The sequence below is a fragment of the Ursus maritimus genome, unplaced genomic scaffold (assembly GCF_017311325.1).
Source record: "Ursus maritimus isolate PB19 unplaced genomic scaffold, ASM1731132v1 scaffold_4, whole genome shotgun sequence".
NCBI classification, from domain to species: domain Eukaryota; kingdom Metazoa; phylum Chordata; class Mammalia; order Carnivora; family Ursidae; genus Ursus; species Ursus maritimus.
This window is the reverse complement of record NW_024426552.1, coordinates 73359761-73383681: the sequence shown is the minus strand read 5'-3', so window position 1 is coordinate 73383681 and position 23921 is coordinate 73359761. Positions and strand designations below refer to the sequence as shown.

At 35.6% G+C, this 23921-nt stretch overlaps 1 protein-coding gene across 1 annotated transcript; it reads right to left on the bottom strand.

The window, feature by feature from the left end:
- Positions 1-6090: 6090 nt before the first annotated feature.
- UTS2B (urotensin 2B) lies at positions 6091-23064 on the bottom strand. Its single transcript, XM_008705156.2, has 5 exons — positions 22962-23064; positions 18651-18749; positions 16987-17024; positions 15599-15692; positions 6091-6116 (listed from the first exon to the last, which is right to left on the bottom strand). The coding sequence occupies exons 1-5, from the start codon at positions 23062-23064 to the stop codon at positions 6091-6093; spliced, it is 360 nt and encodes a 119-aa protein (XP_008703378.1).
- Between the last annotated feature and the right edge of the window lie 857 nt (positions 23065-23921).

The following is a 23921-nucleotide window of genomic DNA, read 5'->3' as shown; positions in this document are numbered from 1 at the left end:
GTAGCATTTAAATCCAGAAAGTTTAAATTCTGAGCTTCTATTTTCAAAAGTGTATTTGGTCATATATATTATATATTTTAAACATGAAATGTTAAACATAAAATCTAGGCAATGTATTTTTTTCTCAGTAAAGCTTACAGGGGATGTATCCTCCCTCCCAAGCAGATGAGACAAACTGGAACTGTTTTGACAATTTCAAGCGTGACTTTCATGCTTTTCATTTCTCTCGGGATGATCCTTAGACCAATGCTGCAGAGTCCCCAAAAGCATCACATTAACCCTGAACCTCTCAATTTAAATCATGCCAGTTTGTTCTCTTCATCAAATGCCCTAAACCACAATGAGAAGTGAATATTTTACTTCAACTTTCTTATTCTCAGAATGACTTAGTTAAAAGAATTTTTTTCCATGGATCTCTTGATCAATGAAGTTATGAAGTTACTGAATGTCCACAAATATAAGAGGACTTAATGAGTACTGTGAAGAATAGTGCATTTTGAGTAGTACCATCTTCAAAATGCAGACTGAACATTCTTTATGTCTAGAGATATACCAAGTATGGTCACTCTTCAGAATTTTAAAATCACATTTATCTGAGTAGGATCTAACTAATTGCTATTAAAACCAAGTAACTCCTTGAAATCAGGATCACAATCCTCCAGTTTCTTGATGTGTTGAGAGCATTCTGACACTGAGATTAAAACAATTAAGTTCGATTAGTTTCCACATGTACTCTATCACCTTGGACACCCTGGATTATCACCAGGTCAATCATTGCAGGAGCACTGTTCAGCCATTACATTTCTATTCACAATTTCCTGCCATTATCACCAAGATTTTTCAGATGCTTTTTTACTTCCTCATGTGAAGTTTTATGTTTTATAGTTTATGAATAATAAAAAATAAATAAAAATATATATCTAATTTCCATTTAACTTTTCCAAATCGTTTTCTGATATATTGTTTCTTATTTCTTGGATTAAGTCACTAAGAGATTCAAGAACATCAAGTCTCATTTAATCCAACCCTTTTGTTTTGTTTTTTACAAATGAGGACAATGGGTCTGTGAGAGAAAGTTGATTTGCTCAAAATTTTACAGACTTTCAGACAGAACAAGATCCAGAATCCAGGTCTCTGGACTTCTAGGCCTGTGTTCTCTTCATGACCTATAAGGTCATCAGGAGGTTAAGTAGTCATTACTGGACGCCAGCTTCTCTGCTTATACATTTCTAAAACAAACAGAAGTGGTATGTTAGACTTTGTGAAAATCTCTGTTCCACTTCCGTGGGAGTTAAATGTATACTCTTTTAAAGAAGGTCTATTTGTGGGTTTTCACCTTCTGGGTTTCACTCTTAAGTCTTCACACTAAAAGCGAAACTGGTTCTAATCGTGGAAGTTTTGCGTGGTTTGAGTTTAGATCTATATATCACTGCTCTGTGTTACCTAGTTTCCAGAACAAATGTTAACTTCTTCTCGATATGTGTTTTGGAAAGGAAGATAACCTGGTATTTGCAACAATGTCATCCTCAGATCATTAACATATTCCACAATTTTGAGGGTTTTTTTTTTAATAGGCGTCAGCTCTAAGCAACTCAAATTCAGAGAGAGATTTTGTCTAACGTTTCACAGCTTCTCTAAATGCAGTTAGCAAGTTCTAGGTCTCTGCCATTGAAAGTATGATGCCTTCCTGTTGAAATTGGGTAGAAATAACTAATTATGCTACCCCTTGCTGCCAAATGCACTAAGACTTTTAATAATGTAAGGCACATGTTGCTGTGTTATACCGACAGGTTTTTGTTGTTGTTGTTCTGTTTTAGACCAATATTGATGCCCTATCATTCAAATATTAACAGAACTCTCAAAGAGCAGAAGAATCATGTTTAAATACCAGTGTTATGTTGGTCCCTTTCAGTAGAGCAAAATATACAATTATCAATGTGTTATCATAGCAATAAATAAAAAGTAATAGTTACGTTTTCTTTATTTCTTTTTTATGTCATGGCAAACGTCCTTGAACCAAGATTGAAAACTGAAAAGAAATAGAATATAGCAGGTACCCAAAGAAAGGAACTGTGGCTTGAGCATAAGCACCGGCTTATACATTGAAGATGTTCTTCTTAATGCTTTTTGATCTGAAATGATCATTTTGCATTATTGTCTTTGCAATTAATATATGTCTCAGGAAAAAAACTATAATGAAACATCATGTAGAATTTTAGCTCTTCTCCACTGAAATTTATGGTATTCCCCTTATCTATGGAGCTCTCAGTAGCTTTAACAATTTCAACTTTCCTTTTTGCAGACACAGCTTCCTCCGGTGAAATGTCACAGAAACATGGAAGATGCTTCAGTGAAGTTCTTTACACTCATTAATGATTAAACATTTAAGGAACTGACCTTCTGCAAATTCTTTCCACAGTTCGAACTTCAGTCCATCCCATCACAGTATCGTTATAACTTCAATTAAATTATGCAGACCATTTCAATGCATGGATATTTTTTTAAATATATATTTTAATTAACAGGATAGTTACCTAGCCCCAAAACTTGCTTTTCTAAGAAACAATCAAAACACACTGTACAGTGAAATGTTTTCTATATGCATTTACCATTTACATTTATGCAGTTGAAGAATAATAACCTAAGACTGATTTTTTTTTTTCTGTACAACTTAGGTACAATCTGTTTGCTCATTTTTGAGGGATAAGGAAAGACAATGTTGTATGTGTTCTCTTAAATATTTGACTTCTCTCGTATCCTTTGTCTGTGAGCCTCTTGGGTAATAATTATGAACTTAGGCTTCTCTTAACATATTCACATTTCAGTGAGGTTCAACCAAATAAAACATAGCCCCAGTTCCAGAAATCAAAGAAGAAAGATGTAGAAGCAAGGAAAAAAACAGCGGTAATGAAGCCCATCAATTTTACTCTTCCAAAGAACTGAGAAAATACTTGTAGGTCAGAGCAGATTGAGAGAACTAGGAAGTGAAGGATATCACTCATTTGTTAAGTTTGCAGATCTCACACCCCCTAACAACGTTTGTTTTCTCTAAATTACAACTGGTAGTTAATTAAGAATGGTGCTGGCTAATTATGAGAACCACCACACAGGAGTAACAGATGAAATTATGGGGGAAGGCAGAGAATCACTACTATTAAACCACTAGACCAGTCTGGGGCTCGTTAAATACACATAATTTTAGCACAGTACGATAAGCCGTCATGTCGATGCTACTGACTCACCTAGGGAACTGTTTGATTGGTTTCATATACTGTGTTTAATAAGGCATTGAAAAGTATAATGTGTTTAAGAATGATTTCTTTAAAATGATTCAAATTATTTTTAATTGATCGAGCAAAGCACAAAGTCTCATATTCTGGAGAGCTCGGTTCTCAACAGTAGCTGTGATGTTACTGCCACTTAGGTACATAAGCCCATTACGCATGGGGTATGCTTTCAAAACACAAAGATAACTTATTTCTTGAACTAGACATTTAGCATAAGTTAATAGAAGTTCATAAAGCCTCTGGAAAACACTTCTTTAAACCCTAATAATCACTATCAAACAGACCTGATACATTGGAGGAAAAAAGCTTGGTCAGTAGGACAGAGGTGTATTTTAGCATAAAAAGGAAGAATGTTATGAGAAGGTATATTCATATCTCAAGGGGAGAAAAATGGATAGTTGTTAATTTTAACTAAAAAAATGAATAAATGTATGATTCAAAGAATAAAATGAACTTAAACATATATATGAACATATTTCAATGAACACGTATACTCAGAAGACAGAGTGGCTTTGTATATAAATTCTTAGTTCCGGGGAAATTTTTCCAACTGCTAAAATTTAAGCTTAGAAAAAAAATAATAAATGAATGATTCTGTTAACCATCATAGATGGACTATAGCAAAGAAGATTGAATTCTGAGAGAGCTAACCAATTCTGTTTTTCATAAACTTGCATTAGAAAGTTAGCCGTGGTACAGGGAAAAATACCTTGTAGGACTCACTATTTGAAAGAATTTTTTAAGAAGAAGTTAGAATATTTCTTGCCACTTTCCCCCAACCTTCTGTTGAATTGTAGAAATGTGTTCTATTCCTTGGAAGTTCTTTCTTCCCTTTTTCTCCATCTGGATATTTGTAAGCTTCTAATTCAGCTGGGGGCTGCTGCTTCGCGCATTGACAAAAGGTATTAAAGCCTACTTTAGCTGAAAATTTTCTCATGGTGAAGATTTAAGGTTGAATTAAACAAATCGACTTCCTATCATCTTTATTTTCTTAATGCAAAGTTATGCTTATGGCATTCAGTTTAAAATCAGAGGTCACAATATATGGATTTATACTCTATTCTAATGTATAATGCATTTATCTCATAATACGTACCCAAGACTTCAGTGAACACAAAGAGAAAAATGTTTTCTCCACTTATAACTATTTTATTTCATATTTTAATTTTTACCACTACTTTATACAAAGTAGAAAATAAGTCAGCAGTACGCAAGTTTGAAATAGGGCATTCTTTTAACACAGCAGGAAATTAAAACATAATTTCTGTTAAGAATATGATGAGTCATCTCATTCCTTTGTGAAACTTCACAGAGCAAATTGTAAATATGAATTTCCGTGGTCTGGCATCAATTACATAACCAGTTTTTCATGAGGGGTGTTCATTTCCGGTTACATCATCTTAAAATTTTCTTCTACTACAGAAAGTCTAGCAAATTCTACCTTTAACCTACAGATAGCTTTAGGGAATTAAATTTCTTAAAGCAAACTATTAAAAGATAATTTAATGGATTCTTCTAAAAGGAAGAAGTAGCAAACGTTTTTGGAATGACCTTACCCCTGAAGTTTCAAAACACCTGCATATTGTTTAACTGTTCCAAAGTTAATAAACATGAGATGGTGAACACAGGAGTTTTTGTCTTTCTTTATAACAATATGATGTTTGTGTTTACAACTAGTGTAAATAAGTGGGAATACTTAAGCATTACTGAGCAACTAATATTTATGTACATTTGAGTGGCCCCTAACAAGTATACAAATAGCACTTTAGATATATTACTCGACTTGGTTTGTTTTACGGTTTTTTTAACTTAAACAATATTGTTCCTACTCTCTTCTGAGATAGTTTTCTCTTTAAACACCACAAAATAGATATTATGTAGATTAACTGCATTTCCCCCAGACTGTGAAGTAAGGAACTGTGTGTAGCCTCTTCTACCATCTATTCTAGCCCTTAATATTCCTTAAAGTTACTTTGATGACGTTCTGTGATAGCACAAGAGACAGACAAAATTGAAGTTGAACTCCCAGCCTTGAGCTGACGAAATAAGCTTGTTCAGAGGTAAGCAAGAGCGGTTTGACGTACAGATGTGAAAAAGGAAAAGAAAAAAGACTCAAGAAAAGCCAATGAGTTTTTGTTTTGTTTTGTTTATTTTTTGGTACAATGAGTGTAAGCTCTTACAGACATGCTGGGTCTCAAATAGTTCATGGTGTTGTGGAGGAGACAGGGATGAGAATTAAGAAACCAAAAGGCAAACCGTTTTGTAAGAAAAGTTTTCTTAATATCTGTCTCTGATAGATATTACTTTCTCCCAGAGTCCAATAAACCTTATATTCCTGCTCTCTAGTAATGTATTCATTTGGTTGTAGTAGTTTTAGTGACAGTTGTCCAAATGAACAGAAAAGAGATAGTAGCCAGCACAATCACAAGAGAAAGGACAATGATGCATATTTTTTCCATAAATTGAGACAATATAATTTATTTTAACGCTTTTTAAAATACTTTAATTGATAGCTCAACAGAGTGGTCATCACCAGACAAAACCATATGTCAACAATGAATCTATGGAAAGCATACAATAATAGATACAACACGTCAACCTGAGCACTACAAGCCATTTGATAGCCCGTGCCAGGCAAAGTGCAACTGATTTGTCCTTATTTACAACTTAATCCTTAAGTATACAATAGGCAGAATAAATGCCACAGTTTTTTGATGCTTGAAATAGCTACAATCTTGAAGCACTAGTGAGTAGCTGTGTATCTTTTTTCTAGTGTTCTCTCTTTGTATCCAGAGAAAAAACTTCAGACACAGTATTTCCAAAAGCAGGCTAAAAAACAAAGCAAACCAAATTCTTTATTAGGAGGGTATTTGATGAAACATTTGAATAAAAGGTTATGTGTGCCTCAGTATGAGAAAGAGACTTTTGTAAAAGGAATGTTCAATATGGTTGTTATTAGCTTCATGTGAATCTATAAATTAATTACAATTAAATAAAATTTGAAAATTCAGCTTCTCCATCACACTAGCTACATTTAGAATATTCAATAGTGACTTATAGCCAGTGCCTACCACAATGGGCACTGCATTAGACAATGGTCACATCATCACAGAAAGTTCTATTGGATAGCACCGTTCTACATGATAATGCATGTAATACAGTTCAGAGAATACAGTAGATCATCCTATTAGATACACCCTCCCTGTTTTATATTTGGGGTAACTGAAATCCCAAAGAGGAAGTCATGTGAGTAAAAACTATGATAAATATGTTTCAGTTTACTGGGGGGGAAAAGAAGGAAGAGAGTCTGAAGTTCACTTTGCAGATCACCAAATGTTATTTAAGTAATTTAATTGCCACAGTGAGTCCTCACATTCTGATCATAAAAATAATGCTTCAGGGGCGCCTGGGTGGCTCAGTCGTTAAGCGTCTGCCTTTGGCTCAGGGCGTGATCCCGGGGTCGTGGGATCGAGCCCCACATCAGGCTCATAGGCTGGGAGCCTGCTTCTTCCTCTCCCACTCCCCCTGCTTGTGTTCCCTCTCTCACTGTCTGTCTCTCTCTCTCTCTGTCAAATAAATAAATAAAATCTTTAAAAAAAATGATGCTTCAGAAAAATCAAACCAACTCTAACAGTTTTTTAATCCTCAAGTGCACGAACGAGTCATTTTAAGTCTTCTGTAGGTTGCTCCCTACTTACAGTAGCTTCATAGACTCATTATAAATTTCTCCAATTTCCTTCAATCTAAGTGGTTTATAAAATTAAGACCTTGGGGAGACAGGTCTTTGATTCATTATTGATGAATGGGACGCACAATGAAAAAGAGTTAAAAAAGATACTCTTTGAAATACTCTTTGAAATAAATGATAAAAGTCTGTCTGCTTGCCAGGTTTCCCTCCCTCTCTATTCACTCCATAAACTGTAACCCTCAAGCTCGTCACCACCTACACACGCAGCGTTATGACAGCACTCAGAGTCCACTTTTCATTTCTACAAGAGCCACAGCTTCCTTTAAATGAAACCACATTCAAATCCTATGAAAGGAGTTTATTTTCAGACATTAAACTGAGGAGCCCGGCCCACTAATCCAATCTTCTTTATATAGTGTGCTTTGGAAAGTTATCGTCACTGCCCTTTCTGGCCCTTCAGATGTCATTGACGATCTCAGTCTATCAGGAAAATATACATGTACACATATCCCAAAATTACTCGTAAGCGGCTCAAGTAGGCAATGGAATATAGTTTGGGAAATTTTCTGGACCTGGATGAAAGGAAGGGTCGTGAATGACATCCCCAGTAGAGCCAACCTTCAGTGCTTGTCTGTTGGGTATCATCTGTGTGAAGGAAGCCTCTCGCTAGCATTCTGGTGTCATTTCATGTCTGTCCGGTTCACTCTTGTAACCCTGTTTTTAGCAGAATGCTATGTGTTGGACAGCTATATATTTATTTTTCATTTCCCGTCCCCAAGTTTCTTCAAATGTGCTGCTTCTATCCTACGTCAGCTTATGAATCAAAAAAGTCATTAGGAGTGCAGCTAAGTAAATAGACCAGAGTGAGAGCTAAGGAGCCCTTTTTTCCTTCTTTTTTTTTATTTGATCAATTTGACATTACATTTTGTAAATTTAAGGTGTATAGTGTGTTACTTTGATAAATTTATACATTGCAATATGATTGAAGTAGTCTATGTCAGATTACATCATTATAGTACAATATTATTGTCCACTTTCATTACACTGCAGATTTCTATGACTGACTGACGGTTACAGGTGTGTATACTTAAACACCACCAATCTTATCCAAACCCCTTGCCTCCATGATCCCCTGGTTACCACCATTTTACTCTCTGTTTTTTCACAGTTTCGACTTTTTTAGATTCCACATACAAGTGATATCATACAGTACTCACTTGTCGTTCTCTTGTGTGACTTATCTTGCTTAGCATAATGTGCTCGTTTCATCCATATCATTGGAGATGGCAGGATATCCTCCTTTCTCATGGCTGAATAATATTCCGTGTGTGTGTGTGTGTGTGTGTGTGTGTGTGTGTGTGTGCGCGCGCCATTTTTATCCATTCATCCATTGATATATACCTGGAAGTGGAATTGCTAGATCGTATGGTAAATCTATTTTTAACTTTTCGAGGAACACCCATATTGTTTTCCATAGCGGCCGGATGAATTTGCATTCCTACCTACCGTGTGTAAGAGTTCCCTTCCACCACATTCTCACCTTCAGTCATTGTCTCTTGTCTTCTTGATGATAGCCATTCCAACAGACGTGAGGTGGCATCTCATTGTGGTCTGATTTGCATTTTCCTGCTCATTAGTGATGCGGAGCATCTTTTACGTGCCTTTTGGTTGTTTTGATATCCTTTTTAGAAAAACAAGTATTTATTTAGTTCTTCTGCCCATTTTTTAATCAGATTTTTTAGGGCTTTTTCTGTTGCAATTAAGTTGTGCTCTTTATAATTTTTGGATATTAACCTCTTATCCAATATATGTTTTGCTAAAATTTTCTTCCATTCCATAGCCTGCCATTTCATTTTATTCTTTCCTTTGCTGTGCAGAAACTTTTGAGTTTGATGTGGTCCCATTTGTTAATTTTTGCTCTTGTTCCTTGTGCTTTTGGTGTCATGTCCAAAAAGTCATTACCGGGACCAGTATTGATAAGTTACTGCTCTTATCTTCTTCTAGGAGTTTTGTGTTATCAGGTCTATGTTTAAGTCTATTATCCATTTCAAGTGAATTTTTGTGAGCGGTGTGACGTAAGGGTCCAATCTCATTGTTCTGTAGGTGTTTCTCCAATTTTCCCAGCATCATTTTTGAACGACTAGCCTTCTCCCTTTGGGTGTTCATGGCTCCCTTGTGAATATTAGTTGACTCTGTACACCAGCATTTAATACAGGGCTTTCTGTTCTGTTTCAGTGGTCTGTATGTCTATTTTTGTGCCAGTACCATACTGTTTTTACTACTATGGTTTTACAGTATTGTTTGAAAACAGGTTTTGTTCTTTTATCCTCAGAATATTTTGGCTATTTGGAGTCTTTTGTGGTTCCACATAAACTTTAGCATTATTTCTTCTATTTCTGTGAATAATGCCTTTGGTATTTTGGTAGGATTGCATTGAATCTGTAGATGGCTTTGGGGAATATGTCCATTTTAACAATATTTATTATTCTAGTCTATGAATACAGATTTCTTTCCATTTGTTTGTGTCTTCCTCGATTGCTTTCAGCAAAGTCTTATAGTTTTCATTGTGCAGATCTTTCGCTTCCTTGGTTAAATTTTTGCCTAAGTAAATGGGCAGAGGACCTGAATAAACATTTCCGCAAAGAAGCCATACAAATGGCCAACAGTATATGAAAAGATGTTCAACATCACTAATCATCAAAGAAATGCAAATCAAAACCACAATAAGATATCACCTTACACCTGTCAGAATGGCTTTTATGAAAATAAATAAATAAATAAATAGCAACTGTTGGCAAAGTTGGGAGAAAAAAAGAGTCTTCATGCACTCTTGGTGGGAATGCAAAATGGTGCAGCCACTATGGAAAACAGTACACATGTTCCTCCAAAATTAAAAATAGAACTACCATATGATACAGCAATTCTACTTCTGGGTATTTAGCTGAAGAAAATGGAAGCAGTAATTTAAAAAGGTACATGCATCCCTATGTTGATTGCAGCATTATTTATTTACAATAGCCAAGATATAGAAGCAACCTAAGTGTCCATCGATAGATGAATAGATAGAAAGATTGCACACAAATACACACACACACACACACACACACACACGGAATATCCATTAAAAATGAAATGTTGCCATTTGTGACAACATGGATGGACCTAAAGGGTATTATGTCAAATAAAATAAGTCAGACAAAGACCATATGATTTCACTTATATGTAGACTCTAAAAAATAAAACAAATTAACAAACAAAACAAAACAGAAACAGACTCTTAGACACAGAGAGTAATCTGGCAGTGTCAGAGGGGAGGGAGTGAAATAGAGGAAGGGGATTAAAAGGTACAAACTTCCAGTTATAAAATAAATAAGACATAGGGATACAATGTACAGCATAGGGAATATAGTTAAAAATATTTAAAAACTTTATATGGTAACAGATGGTGGATAGATTTATCCTGGGGAACACTTCCTAATGTTGTATTGCTATGCTGAATACCTGAAACTAAAATAATTTTGTATATCAACTATAATTCAATTAAATTTTATTCCTAAGTATTTAATTGTTTTTGACGCTATTGTGATTGGGATTTTTTTCCCCAATGTTTCATCGTTAGTATAAAGGAATCCCACTGATTTCTGTAAGTTGATTTTATAATCTGTCACTTTACTGAAATCATTAATTTTTTAGTTTTTTGGTTAACTTCTTGGGATTTTGTATGTATAAGATCATATCATCAGCAATTGGTGACAGTTTTACTTCTTCCTTCCTAATTTGGATGCCTTTTATTTCTTTGTCTTTCCTAATTGCCCTAGCTAGGACTTCCAGTACTATATTGAATAGAAGTGGTGAGAGTGGGCAACCTTATCTTGTTTCCAAACTCAGAGGAAGTCCCTTTCAATTTTTCTCCATTGAATATGATATTAGCTGTGGGTTTGTTATATATGGTCTTTACTATAGTGGGGCATGTTCCTTTGATACCTAATTTGTTTTTATCCTGAGAAGATGTATTTTATCACATTAGACAGCACCATTCTTAGTGACTTCAGCAGGTGTCTATCAATTATATATTAAATGAGTAAAGCAAAATATAATATTCTCCAGTAAGTATAAGTTACTATTGTATTAGCTGGATCTCTGGGTCCATTTTATCTTCACACAATGTTATTCATGGTAGACAACTCCTAGTTACGCAATAGAACCACACTTTAAATGTGCGTTGTTTTTGTGACCTAACCTGGGCATCTACTTCATATGTTTATCACCACAAATATTTATTTTATTCCAATTACATATAAATATGTTTTAATATCTCCTTGCTTAAAAAACAAAGATGTTTCTTTGACCCGCTTTCAAACTGCTCTAGCTAATATCCCAATTTTTTCTACCTTTTGAACAAAATTTCTCAAAAGCAGTGTTTATTGTCTGTGGTTCCTGACAAATGATAAAAATACTGTTTTATCATATTCTCTTTAACCCAAAGTTCACCAAACAATTCTTGTCAAAGCCATTAATAATCTTTCATTGCTATTCAGAAGGAAAGTTGCAGTTATCAACTTACTGGACCTATTATAGCTTTAATATATATTCACTACTTCCTGGAAACAGTGCAGTCTTCCTTTCTTTGTCACTTTCTTCCTTGATAGCTACTCCTATTAAGCCTCCTTTGCTGATTCTCTTGTCTGCCCAAACTCTAACCTTGGAATCACCTGGGCTTCAGCCCTGGCTATCCTCTCTTTTATATCTAGAGTCATTCCTTAGATGGTCTGATCACAATACCAAGCAATATTGATATGCTGGTAACTGTCAAATTTATACCTCCAATATGAGCTGTTTTCCTAAACTTCAAATTTATATATTCAGTGGTCTACTCAGATCACTACAGAAGTTCCCCCTTATCTGTGGGAGATGTTTCAAGACCCTCAGAGGATGCCTGAAACTGCAGATAGTACTGAATGCTACAAATACTATGTTTTTCCTATACATACATACCTACAATAAAGTTTAGTTTATAAACTGGGCACAGGAAAAGATTAACAACAATAACTAATGTTAAACTAGAACAATTATAAAAATATACTGCAATAAAAGTTATGTGAATGTGACCTCTTTACCTCAAAATATCTTATTATACTCTAGTCACCCTTCTTCTGGTGGTGATGTAGATGATACAATGCCTACGTGATGACATGAAGTGAGGTGAATGACGCAGGCACTATGACGTAGCATTAGGCTACCATTGACCAGAATTCTGCTGATATGTCAGAAGGAGGATCGTTTGCTTCTGAACCATGGTGGACCACAGGTAACTGAAATTGCAAAGTGTGCATAAGGAGGCTACTATACTGGGAAGATACTCTTCTGCATGGCATGACAAGCTCAAAATGTCTGTGGTAGGGACATGACACTCCAAATATTCCTTGTACTTTTCTTTACATTTCCCAAGTGCTTCCCTGACCCTGATAAGTTAGATTAAGATCTGTGTACCTAATTTTGGCAGTTAAGAGTGTGTTTACCTCCATTTCTCTCCTGTTGTACTACAGGGACACGTAGAGTAGATAAGGAGTAAAGGAAAACGACCAACATACACGAGGCTTCATGTAATCAAAAAATAAATCTTAAAGCAAGCTACATCACTGAGATTGTAAGGTTAGTCTGCTACAGTAGTTTGCCTAATTTATCCCCAAATACAATTTGACAACAAATACAAAGGGAATAAAGAGAGTCCTGAAATGTAAGATCTTGAAACATTGGAAGAACTAACTTCTTCTAGATCCCAAACACTATGAGATTTAAAACTACTCCAAGGGACAGAGGCTCTGTAAATAGCAGTTGGAATAAAGAACGCAGGGCAAAAATCAGATTGAGTGTGTGGTCTTTAAGATATATTCCAGATACTTTCAAGGCAACTGTGACTAAATTGGGGGTGAGAATGCAGAATAATTAAAATTGCTTTTTTAAAAAGTATTTGCATGGAGCAAGTACATGAGAAGCTTTCTAAATTTTTGAAAGAACATCATTGTCAATCCATAACTCCTAAAATAAAAATATCTTTAACACTTAAAGACAAGATAAACCTTTGGCCTCCATCTTTGCAAAAGTAGAATGAGACCTGAGAAAACTGTGCCATCCTGGAGAAGGGAATAATCCCCAAGTAGCATGTAAGATGTGTCCAGGGATAAAAATGAAAAAGAAAAATCTCAAACAGTGCAGCCAGTGGAAATATTACAATGGGCAGATGACTCCTCCTGGATACGACCGACTACAGTCAAAACACCTTTCCCCATCCCCGGGGTAGGAGACCTTTATAGTTTTGCCCAGTGAGATTTCAGAATTGCTGGAGAGCAGCGTTCTGTGTGTGTCTTATTTGTTTCCCTTATGAAAGGGATTACTGGTTGTGATTATCCCATCCTTGTTCCTCTGCCAATTATTGGATTTGTCTTTTTAGCCAACAGGTCTGGAATGAAGAGGAAGAAGCCACTCTGTAGCTGATGAAGACTAGTGAGTATCTCCTCCTGGAGAGCCTGTTCTTTGCTCTGGATTCAGTCAGTGAAAGAGATCTGGAATTGTCTTTAATGGGAATCGGTTGAGTATACTATATGGCTAAGGGGAGATCAAAGGATTGAGTGTGGTAGAGGCAGTGCTCCCCAAGTATTGTATGTACTTCCTAAAATTTCTCAGCCTACCTTGCCAATATTTTGGTGGCAGCCCATGTGACTAATTCTAGTTAATGGACTTCAGGAGAAGTGACACCTGTCACTGAACTGAGTTCTGAACTCAGGCAGTTTAGAGCTAGGATGTGTCCTCTATCCCTTTCCTGTGTCTTGGCAATATTAGGGGCAGTCAACGTATAACAACCTTCTAGATGATATAGCCAGAAAATAGAATAGGATTGTACAACATGCATTGGACTTTATTATATAATAGGCCTCTGAGATTTGGATTAAAACTGGTACCATATCATAGCCTAAGCTATGCTAATGATGGGAAGGCCCAATAAATCTCTACACCAATCTTTCTATGCCACCAAACTTTCTCCTCTTCCAGCTGTCTCTGGCTCATTAAATAGAAATTGCCCTCTTTTTCCTAGTTGCTCAAAACAAAAATTTTGGAATCATTTTTGATGCCTTCCCTTTTTAAAAAAATACAAACCACATGTAATCCTACAACAAATTTTGTGGATTTTTTTGTTCAAATTATATTCAGAATCAGACCCCTTCTTATCAACTCACCACTGCCACCCTAATCCAAGCTACGACCACTTACCATCTGAACCACTGAATTCTTTTTATCAGTGGTTTCTCTGCTTCTACCTTTGTCCATCTTTTGCAGTGTATTTTCCACAAAGCATCAGAGTGGTTCTGTTAAAACTTATATTACTCTTTTGCTAAAAGTTTCCAATGATGTCCCATATGGTACCCAACAGAAGCTAAAGTCCTTAAAATCCTGAAGGTTCTCTCCTTTCCAATTCATCTTCTACTGCCCTCTCCTTCAGGCCCACTTGCTGAGTCATGAAGCAGGTGGATTATTTTTGGCATATAAGTTCACCTCTCTGAGATGTAATTTCCTCATCTATAAAATAAGCATAGTAATAGCTATCCTATGGTGTTTATGATGAAAATAAAATAATAATTATAGTATTGATCAAAACCATAAAAAACAAGTTAGGCTTACATAGTACTTACTATATGCCAGGCATTATTCTAAATGCCTTTCAAATATTTACTCATCAAATCCTGCTGACAATCTTATAAAAATTATTATTATAATTTGTATTTGGGGGCAAAGAAAATGGGGCGCAGGAAGTTATTAACGGCTCAAGATCACACAGGTAGGAAATGTCAATGTTGATTTGAACCCAGGCAGTTTAGCTCTAGACCCTATGTATTTACCCACAATATTTTGACATATTAAAGTATATAATGTCTGGTATATGCCAAGTGTTTAAATAATACCAGTGCATCCTCTTTCTACTTAGTAGCATTGTGAAATAAGTTTTCGCACAAGTTAAAGACAAATCTGGGAGGAGGAAGAAAATGTAAATAAGTAAAGTGAGGCTTAGGAAGGCTCACATCACTCTATGAATGGAGAAATACACATACAGTTTTTTTCAAATATAAGAACTAATTCAGCAAGAAACAAAAATTGCCCAAGAAATGTTATAAAAAATAAGAAGGATCCGAAAGACAAATCTTTCTAAAATTAAATGTTATGATTCAAACCTTGAACCAAGTGTTAGAGCAATGAGCGTTCTCCTTACTTCAATAAAGAGGTTCTAAAATTTGAATTGACTTAAAACTTGCTTGCTTCCAGTTGTGATTCTCCCAACTCCAGTCTTTAAGCCAAGTAGCAAGGGTAGGTCACAATTTTTAGCAACAAGGGCCTATTTTACTTAAATCCGGTATGTATGACCTTACTATCCCCTCCTGTAAACACCACAGAGCTTACATATATTCATATGGGAACATATTCATTGGCATGTTTTTTTCTTAAATATGGACCTTGATCTTGATAATCAGCATGGGATTGAGAAATGTCAAGTCAATCTCTTCCCTCTTAGTAATAATTGCAAAAGTAATCTTTGAGATGTCAATTTTAAAGCTTTGAAATTAAAATTTACCTCGCTTATTTGGATGGGAAGAAGATAGACCATCCATAGCATAGGATATCTCGGCATCTTTGGCCTCCATGAACTGCTCTTTGAGCTTTTCCAACTGTTAAAAATAAAAGTCAAATATAAAAAATTACTGATCTTAATAAGAATGATGCTGCTTTCTATTGAAGAAGAGGAATAATTAGAATAAGAAAGGAAAAGAGTAGGAAAAATGGAAGAAAGGAAGAAAGGAGGGAAAAAAGGAATGGAAAAGGAGAAAAAGTGATAAAGAAAATAAACAAAAAGAATTAAGTAGAAAACTCCAAGGGAACTCGTATTTAGACACTGGCTGGGAAAGGTACATGACTCAACAGGAGATCAGGAAAAAACAGGTTTATGGTGAAGGAAGTCAGTTCTAGGTGTTAATTAATGGGGAGGCTGTAAACACAGCCTGTGTTGCTGGACTGGATTTTATATCACCTATAATGAGCAGTCCTTTTCAAGGAGCTCCAAAGAGTTATGTAAATGTTTGAATTTCCTGAAATATTTCTCCTTTCCAGAAGGAAGGGAGAAGTATTTTGAGGCACTAGGGTTTTTACCTGGAATTCAACCCGTGTTAATTTTTAGCAAGCTCTCCGATTGCCCATACCCTGAAGACCTAACTCTACCCGAGTTCAGCCTGGCTACTGAGGGTGTCCATGTCCGACCCGCTCAGAATGATGGGGCATGATTCTCTCTCCCAAACAGCCACACGGTTTGTATCATAATGGATTTGCATGCATGTATGTAGACAAGTTTTGAAATCATCTAATCTGGAGACTTTCAGATTTTCTTCCCAGCCTGTCAAGCAGTGGGGGAATAAGGCTGCTAAGACGCTCCCTATCAGGAGGGCTGAGAACAGGTGAGCAAGGTGACAGTTCAGGCCCCCAACCAGGGGGGAGCAGGACAGCTCCACCTTCAGATGCTTCATTTACTAGGACCACATCCAATTTATTTGGGAAAAGGTATTTCCATATTTAAAAATAATAATAAATTTTGAAAATCACCAATCTAGGTATAGCCTCCCATTTTACAGATGAGGACATTAAGATCCAGAGACTTTTAATTTGTCCATGGTCTTCTAGTTAGTTAATTGGAGAGCTGGGACGAGAATCCGGATTTTCTACACATTTTATCTCAAGTTCACTTCAGCTATAGTTTTGTTTTGGTTTCCTTTTCTTTCTTGGTCGTTTTTTTTTTTTTTTTTTTGAGTGTAATTTGACTTTTTTTTTTTTCTCTAGTGGATTACTTTACTCTTTCTCTAGCAGGACCAAAAAAATTTTACAGTATAGTACTAATAATTTTTCAAACTGTGGGCAAAGAAAATGTCTTATAATTATTATTAAAATTGAAATGTAAGTATTTCACATTCTCACCTGGTTAAGTTCTTCCAATTTGTTAGCCAGTTCTTTATCTGCAAGATATGTTTGTATATGAAAAATTTCATTGCAAGTAGTATTTGATTCATTTCAGGACACACATTCAGGATTTATTTATTTGTTTGTTTATTTATTTGACAGAGAGAGAGACAGCCAGTGAGAGAGGGAACACAAGCAGGGGGAATGGGAGAGGAAGAAGTTGAGCAGGGTGCCTGATGCGGGACAAGATCCCAGGACTCTGGGATCATGCCCTGAGCTGAACACAGACGCTTAAAGACTGAGTGACCCACACGCCCCCACATTCAGGATCTTATGTGGAAAGCAAAGGTCTTTTTCATATGATTTAAGACCACCCATCATCCCTAATATAAAACCCAAATATTTTCTCGATGCCTATAATATTGAATTGCAACCAGTTATGTAATGAGAAAATACCTAATTTCTAGCAATAAGCACAAAACTTTCTAAAATAGGCCATAGTTCTGGGGTGCCTGGGTGGCTCAGTTGGTTAAGTGTCTGCCTTCGGTTCAGGTCGTGATCCCAGGACCTTGGGATTGAGCGTAGGCAGGGAGCCTGCTTCTCCCTCTGCCTGTGCATGTGCTCGCCCTCGCTCTCTCTCTCTCTGTTAAATAAAGTCTTTTAAAATAACAAATGTAAAATAAAATAGACCCTAATTCTAACAAGCACTATTATGTAGAAATAAACTATTTTACTGAATAAGGAAATCTTATGAAACAATATTAAGTGAAAACAGCGGGACACAAGCATCTATATAATTCAACTGAGAAAGAAATGCCCAAAGTATGAATAGTAACTCCCTCCCTTACAAGTTGAGTATCAATTCTTTTTTATAATTTCATTTATTTTCTTCAATGAGAATATCTTACTTCTAATTTTAAAACCTTGTATTTTTGAAGTATTTATTAAGACATTATTGTAGTCAGCACATTGTCCCATGAATAGACATTTTCTTTAGAAGACCAGATGTTTTCTGAGAGTGTATCACATTAACATATTGTCACATTTTCTCTCAGACTACACTTACTGAGTTTCTGACAGTATTTGTCATTTCTTGGAGAACATTCTGATATGTGATTATAAATTAGATTCTCCTGTTCTTCAAAGAAAAAAAATCTCAATTGGTGTAACCTAAATTTCCCAGTGGTCTCTACTCCAATCATTTCCCACATTGGGAGAATTTGATTGCAAAATGTGTTAACTGCTATGAGACTGCAGTTAATTTGTGAAATTTTTAGTGGAAACCTATGAACAGATGTGAAGCATTTAGATGAATAAAATCTTAAAAAAAAAAAAAAATATATATATATATATATATACACACACACACATATATATATATATATATACACATATATATATATAAAACCTGTACCAGTTAAGAGTTGCATAGATAAGAAGAAAATATGAGTAAAGATCACTATTGTGTAACTAGATGGTTACCGATCCCACTAGGACCTCCTAATTGAAGAAAATAGGATTTTAATATTTGTTCATAATGCTATTGCTTTTAGTATGAATATGAAATAATAAAAACACTTAAGCCATCAGTCCAGCATAAAAGGGAGTGGTTATTATTTTATTTAATATAAATAAACATTTAGAAAGAGCAGGTCAGAAGACAGAATAAATTCTTGACTCACCAATGTTGGAAGGTCTTTGGAAACCAAAATTTTTATTCAGTAGAGCCAGCAGTAGTTCCTCGCGATTTGTATCGTCTTTATCTGGAAACAATTCATTTCCTGCAATAATCACCTCAGCGTAATAAAACCTCCAATTTCAATCTGTGTCACTGAAAGTATTTCTAATTAAATACATTGTACAGGTAACTATTAATACTACAGTCACCAATAAAAGGGGTGTGGAGAAAGGTGTGTAATCCCAAAAGATGGGCTGTTAAAAAAATCATTGAATGTATATGAGCACTCAAAGAGAGATTGTGAGAGAGGGAGAGAGAGAGACAGAAAGTATGTCTGAAAGGCAACACCCTAAAATTTACCTGCCATCATTCCTAGGTAGTAGAATCATAGGTAAATTTCTTATTTTTTTTACCTGCACTGTTGAAATTTTCCACTCTTATGTTTAATATAAAAATCATAAATTAAAAGTTATATTTTTAAGAAAAATAAGTATTTTTATATTTTAAGATTTTATTTGCTATACACATTTAAATATGAGCCATTTTGTTCTCTGGAGATTGCCTTTAACCCTCCAAGGAAACCTGTGGAAGTGGTGGTATGATGTCTATTTTCTCCCTATTGACATCTTTCCGTCTTTGTCAGTTTCCCTCCCAACCCAATCATTGATCAGATGCTCAACTCTTTCAGCACTTAGAAATATCACCCAATTTTTTTTTTTTTTAATTTGACAGAGAAAGACAGGCAGCGAGAGTAGGAACACAAGCAGGGGGAGTGGGAGAGGAAGAAGCAGGCTCCCAGCGGAGGAGCCCGATGCGGGACTCGATCCCCGAACGCCGGGATCACGCCCTGAGCCCAAGGCAGACGCCTAACGACTGCGCTACCCAGGCGCCCCACGCCCAAATTTTTATAAACATTTTTATTCTGGAGTAGAAATCAGGACAATAGCCTCTACTCAAGCTATAAAACCTGAAGACTCAGCAAGATATCTGTTAACAAATAATACAATTGAAATAACAACTAGTGTATTACAAACAAAATAAACTTTCATGAGGTGGCCTGAAAAATCAAACCTTTATCATAGAACTTCTATCGGATCATTCTCTCCACTTCCTCACTCCTCATACCAGCTGGCAGTGTGAGCAGAAGCTAGATTTGTGAGTTTGAAGTTTAGAAGTGAGAATGTTGTGGTTTTAGCTACAGAAATGGCTCATGACTTGACTGTATTATTCCGTGAAATCATCTGCCTTTCCTGTGTCTACAAAATGTTTATTGATGAACTCAAATGACTGAGAGCCTAATGGAAGGAACGAGAAAGCCTTGGTGAGGAAGCAACTGGACGACTTGGAGCAAGTGAGAGCATTGTTTCCACACTAACCAAGCGTAGTTCGTTGGTGCTCAGCTCTTCATTTTCCTTTACTTCATAAACATAGAAATTATCTGTGACATTCTGTTTTTTCTCTATTGATCAATTAAAACACTAATAGAATATCAACGGAACTTTTGCTTCACATCAGTTAAATGAAGACCCTCAGAGAGAGTTTAGTTTAAGACGTGGCCATGCAATAATGTAATTGTTAGTACAGTTGTTTGTGAAAATGTTAAATAACAAACTTTAAAATGTTTCAGTTTGAAAAAGAAATAAGGTACATTTTACAGCCAGATGATAATGGCTACCTATTTGTTTCAGAAACAGAACTGTGATAAGAGAAACGGACTCATTGCCTTAACTAGAGAAGGTCTAAGACTAGAAGGAAGTAACAAGGAAAGTGTGGAGCTGAAGCGTTTATGTGCTTAATTCACAATCCACTTCTGCATATGTAAGTGGAACATTTTTCACAAAAGAAAATTTATCTATTTGCCTTTCTTTACCAGTTTTGTTTCCAGTAACTACACTCGTGTAACTGTCCTCAGAAAGTCTCGTCACTACCTCTCAAGGCAACCATCATCTACAGGAATCTCTGAAGAAATCATTTTCTCGAAAATTTTAAAAAATATTTTGTATTCCTAAAGTTAAGTAAGATAATTATCTAAGAAATATTATAGAAAATAAGTATTTTTTTCTTTTCATTTTTAGTTTTAAAACAGATACAGCGTAAGAGAAAAAGTATACATACTTTGCTATGTTTCTGTCTTTGGACTTAAAGTTAATATTGATAAAGGAAATGTTTGAATAAAAATTACCTGAGTGTAGTTGCCCCCTTAATACAAAGGATGGCAAAGTTACCCAGACGTGACAGAGTGAATGCTTTTGCAAATACACAGATAATACTGGTTCATTATTACTTAAAATACTGAATCAAAAGATTTTGTTGTCTCCTTGCTTTTTGCTCAAATTTGAGGCATTTTAGTGGAGGCAGAGGAGAAATTTTACCAGAAGGAAGACTGGAAGCCCCCCAAAATGATAAAATACCAAAAAATTAATGAATTTTCCACAGTCTTCTGGGTCATGATACTCATTCTTCAATCTTTTGTGGTAGGCAGTCTGCTCAGTGTCAGCTTTACCTATCAAGCCAAGCTTTTCTAGAGCCCCCACCGAATGAAAGCTTGTGCCATTTGTCTTGAATATTGTCTTACACAGAAAGAGCAAGGGATGGTAACCCCAACTTTGTACTCTGTCAGCAGACAAATGCTTATTTGAAAAATGTGTCAAAAGACCACAATAAGTCAAATGTTTGGCTGCTTTGACAAATGTGTATATGGAGAGAGTTTCACTCTAATCATAGACAATTTAGATCAGAAAATAACCTTACTAGTAATTTAATCTTTTCCATTTACATACAAGGCAACAGATACAAGGGAGTCCCAGAGAGAAACCTTTCCAATATGCTGCCAGTGATAGAAGGATATCAGTGTGTGGTATTCTGTGGTCAGAGGTGTTATTTAATTTTAATCGAGAAAAATGCTTTAGAGTTGCATTTTGCTGTAACCCACATCCACGTGAAATCAGACGTTACATTTACCACTAACACCCTAATTTTGCGAAGTCCTCAATGAATGGTCTCATTTTTCCTCACACATTTGCACTATGGTAAGAACATTGAAAATCTCATTATTTCACAGGAAGAGCAGTAGAGGCCCACCAAGTGCAGTGATTTTGACCGGCCAAAGACAAAATGTGGACCATGGGTAAAATCCAGACTTTTTGATTTCCAAGCTTCTATTTATGTCTCCGGGACAATTTGTTTCTCAATGGGAAAATCCCTATAAACAAATAACAAGGATTTATGCACTTTTGTTTTCTCTGCCAAAAGAACTGCTCTTTCATTGACTTTTAAAACCGCATTTGAAGCAACGTAGTCTAGATAAATTGAATTCCACCTAAAAGGGAGAAACTTGATCCCTCTTCTCAAACCAATATCATGTAAACCAAATGTACTATGTTCCGATTTGGTTCTCATATGTAAGACAAAAGGCTCTTTCCTTCCCATCAAGGGGGTCAGATGACATTAACCTCAAAATCTCAGGCTGGAAGGGAAAAGAGAGAGCACTATTTTAAGTTACTATTTTTCAAACATAAATATATAAAAATTTCAATGAAGTCGTTGGCCTAATAAATCAACATTAAATTTAGCTCTACTGATTCTCAGATGAAGAGCTATTCCACTACAAAAATGCATTGAAAAATTTAAAGAAACATCAATATAGGTTACAATATTACGAGAGCAGAAACTTATTTTCTCCAACTTTATATGGTAAATATTTGTAGATGTCATAGATTAAATTATTTCATTTAACATAAGTTCCCTAAGTATGTTAGAAATCTAATAAATGCAGTCACTGCATAACGTGGCTGACAGCATCATCCTCCTGAAAATACTACGTAGATTTCCGCACGCATTATTACTTCCAAATGTCTGCAAACACAAATTTCCATCCTAATGTGTTCTTCTCTGAGCCACTCTCCTTTCATAAGTAACTTATTTATAAACTCATTGGGTAAAATATTATTTTTCCCCAAATGTACTTTAAAAATATGCACATATTAGCTAATTGATTGTATTACTATTTATACATTCACTACCTTTGGTCATAGAGTAGAAGTAAAAAGAATGTTCCCCATGATTAGAAAAAAAAATAAAGTGTGGTCAAAATAAATTTAGTACAATGTTGGTTAAAATTAATTTACTTGATAAGAACAGCATCACAGATTACATTTAATTTAAAGCAGCAACTTCCGAAGGGGTATTTAATGATAACATCATACTAATGCCTTCAAGTATTATTTTGATATTGGCAGAAAAATCAAGGCAATGCAAAGAGGAAGATAAGGATTATTTACCCATCTTGTAGGATTTTAGATTCATGTGTACATACCTTGGATAAGATATGGCCGTCCGTGCACCAATTCCAAAAAAAGCATTACAGATAACAAAGTTAGGAGTCCAAAGCAAAGAGTAGTTGAAAGGATCTTGTTCATGTTAAAAATCTTCTGTGCTAGCAGAGAAACTGGACCCTCCAGGTCAAGATGAATACTTCAGTGGCTCTGGACTGCTGCAGGCATCACTTTTAAAAGGTGGCAAGTGTGCTTCAACTACAAATGATCTGGACAAAGAAAAAAAACTTATAAAACGTAATGCATTCTGTCAACATGATTCACTACTTGGAGAGGTGACAGGTTTGCTACTCGGTCAATGACAGGAAGAACCCAATCGATACATCTCATACCTGCCCATTTCACTAAAAGCAGGTATTCCTCGCTCAGACACAAGCACAAGCACAGAGCAAAAACTGGCCATGTAGAACCTGTTGGTTAGATTTTCCTAACAATGAAATGGGAACAATGCCTTTCATTTAACTGATTTAGAGCCCCATGGAGGTCTTCCTAATAGCCCGTGTTATTTGTAACCACCGCTTCATTTTTAACCAACCAAATAGATTTTGAGTTGGGAAGAGCTCAAATTGGAAATGAATCATAATGGGAACATTAATGTCCTACTACACTGAAGAAGGATGGTTTCATTTTGCTGCAACCAGCACTTCTAGAGATTAAAGCTAAATCTAATTCATTCAAAGTTGGCAAATGTCCCGTCAATTACACTCTTTAATACTTGCTTTAATTGTAACGGTTTTCTTTTTAAGTCAAAGTCTTTCAGTATATCCACAATTCCAATTTTATGGCTCCGAAGACGTGCTAATGACCTCTCGCCTTGGCATTTACTTCTTCTGTCAGGAGAACTCTCGATGCATTAGCTCTAAAACTGACTCCGTTCCCTGTGCATAAAGGGCAGCACGTGATGATGTGGAAGAAGTGCAATGACCCAACTTTTCCTGAAC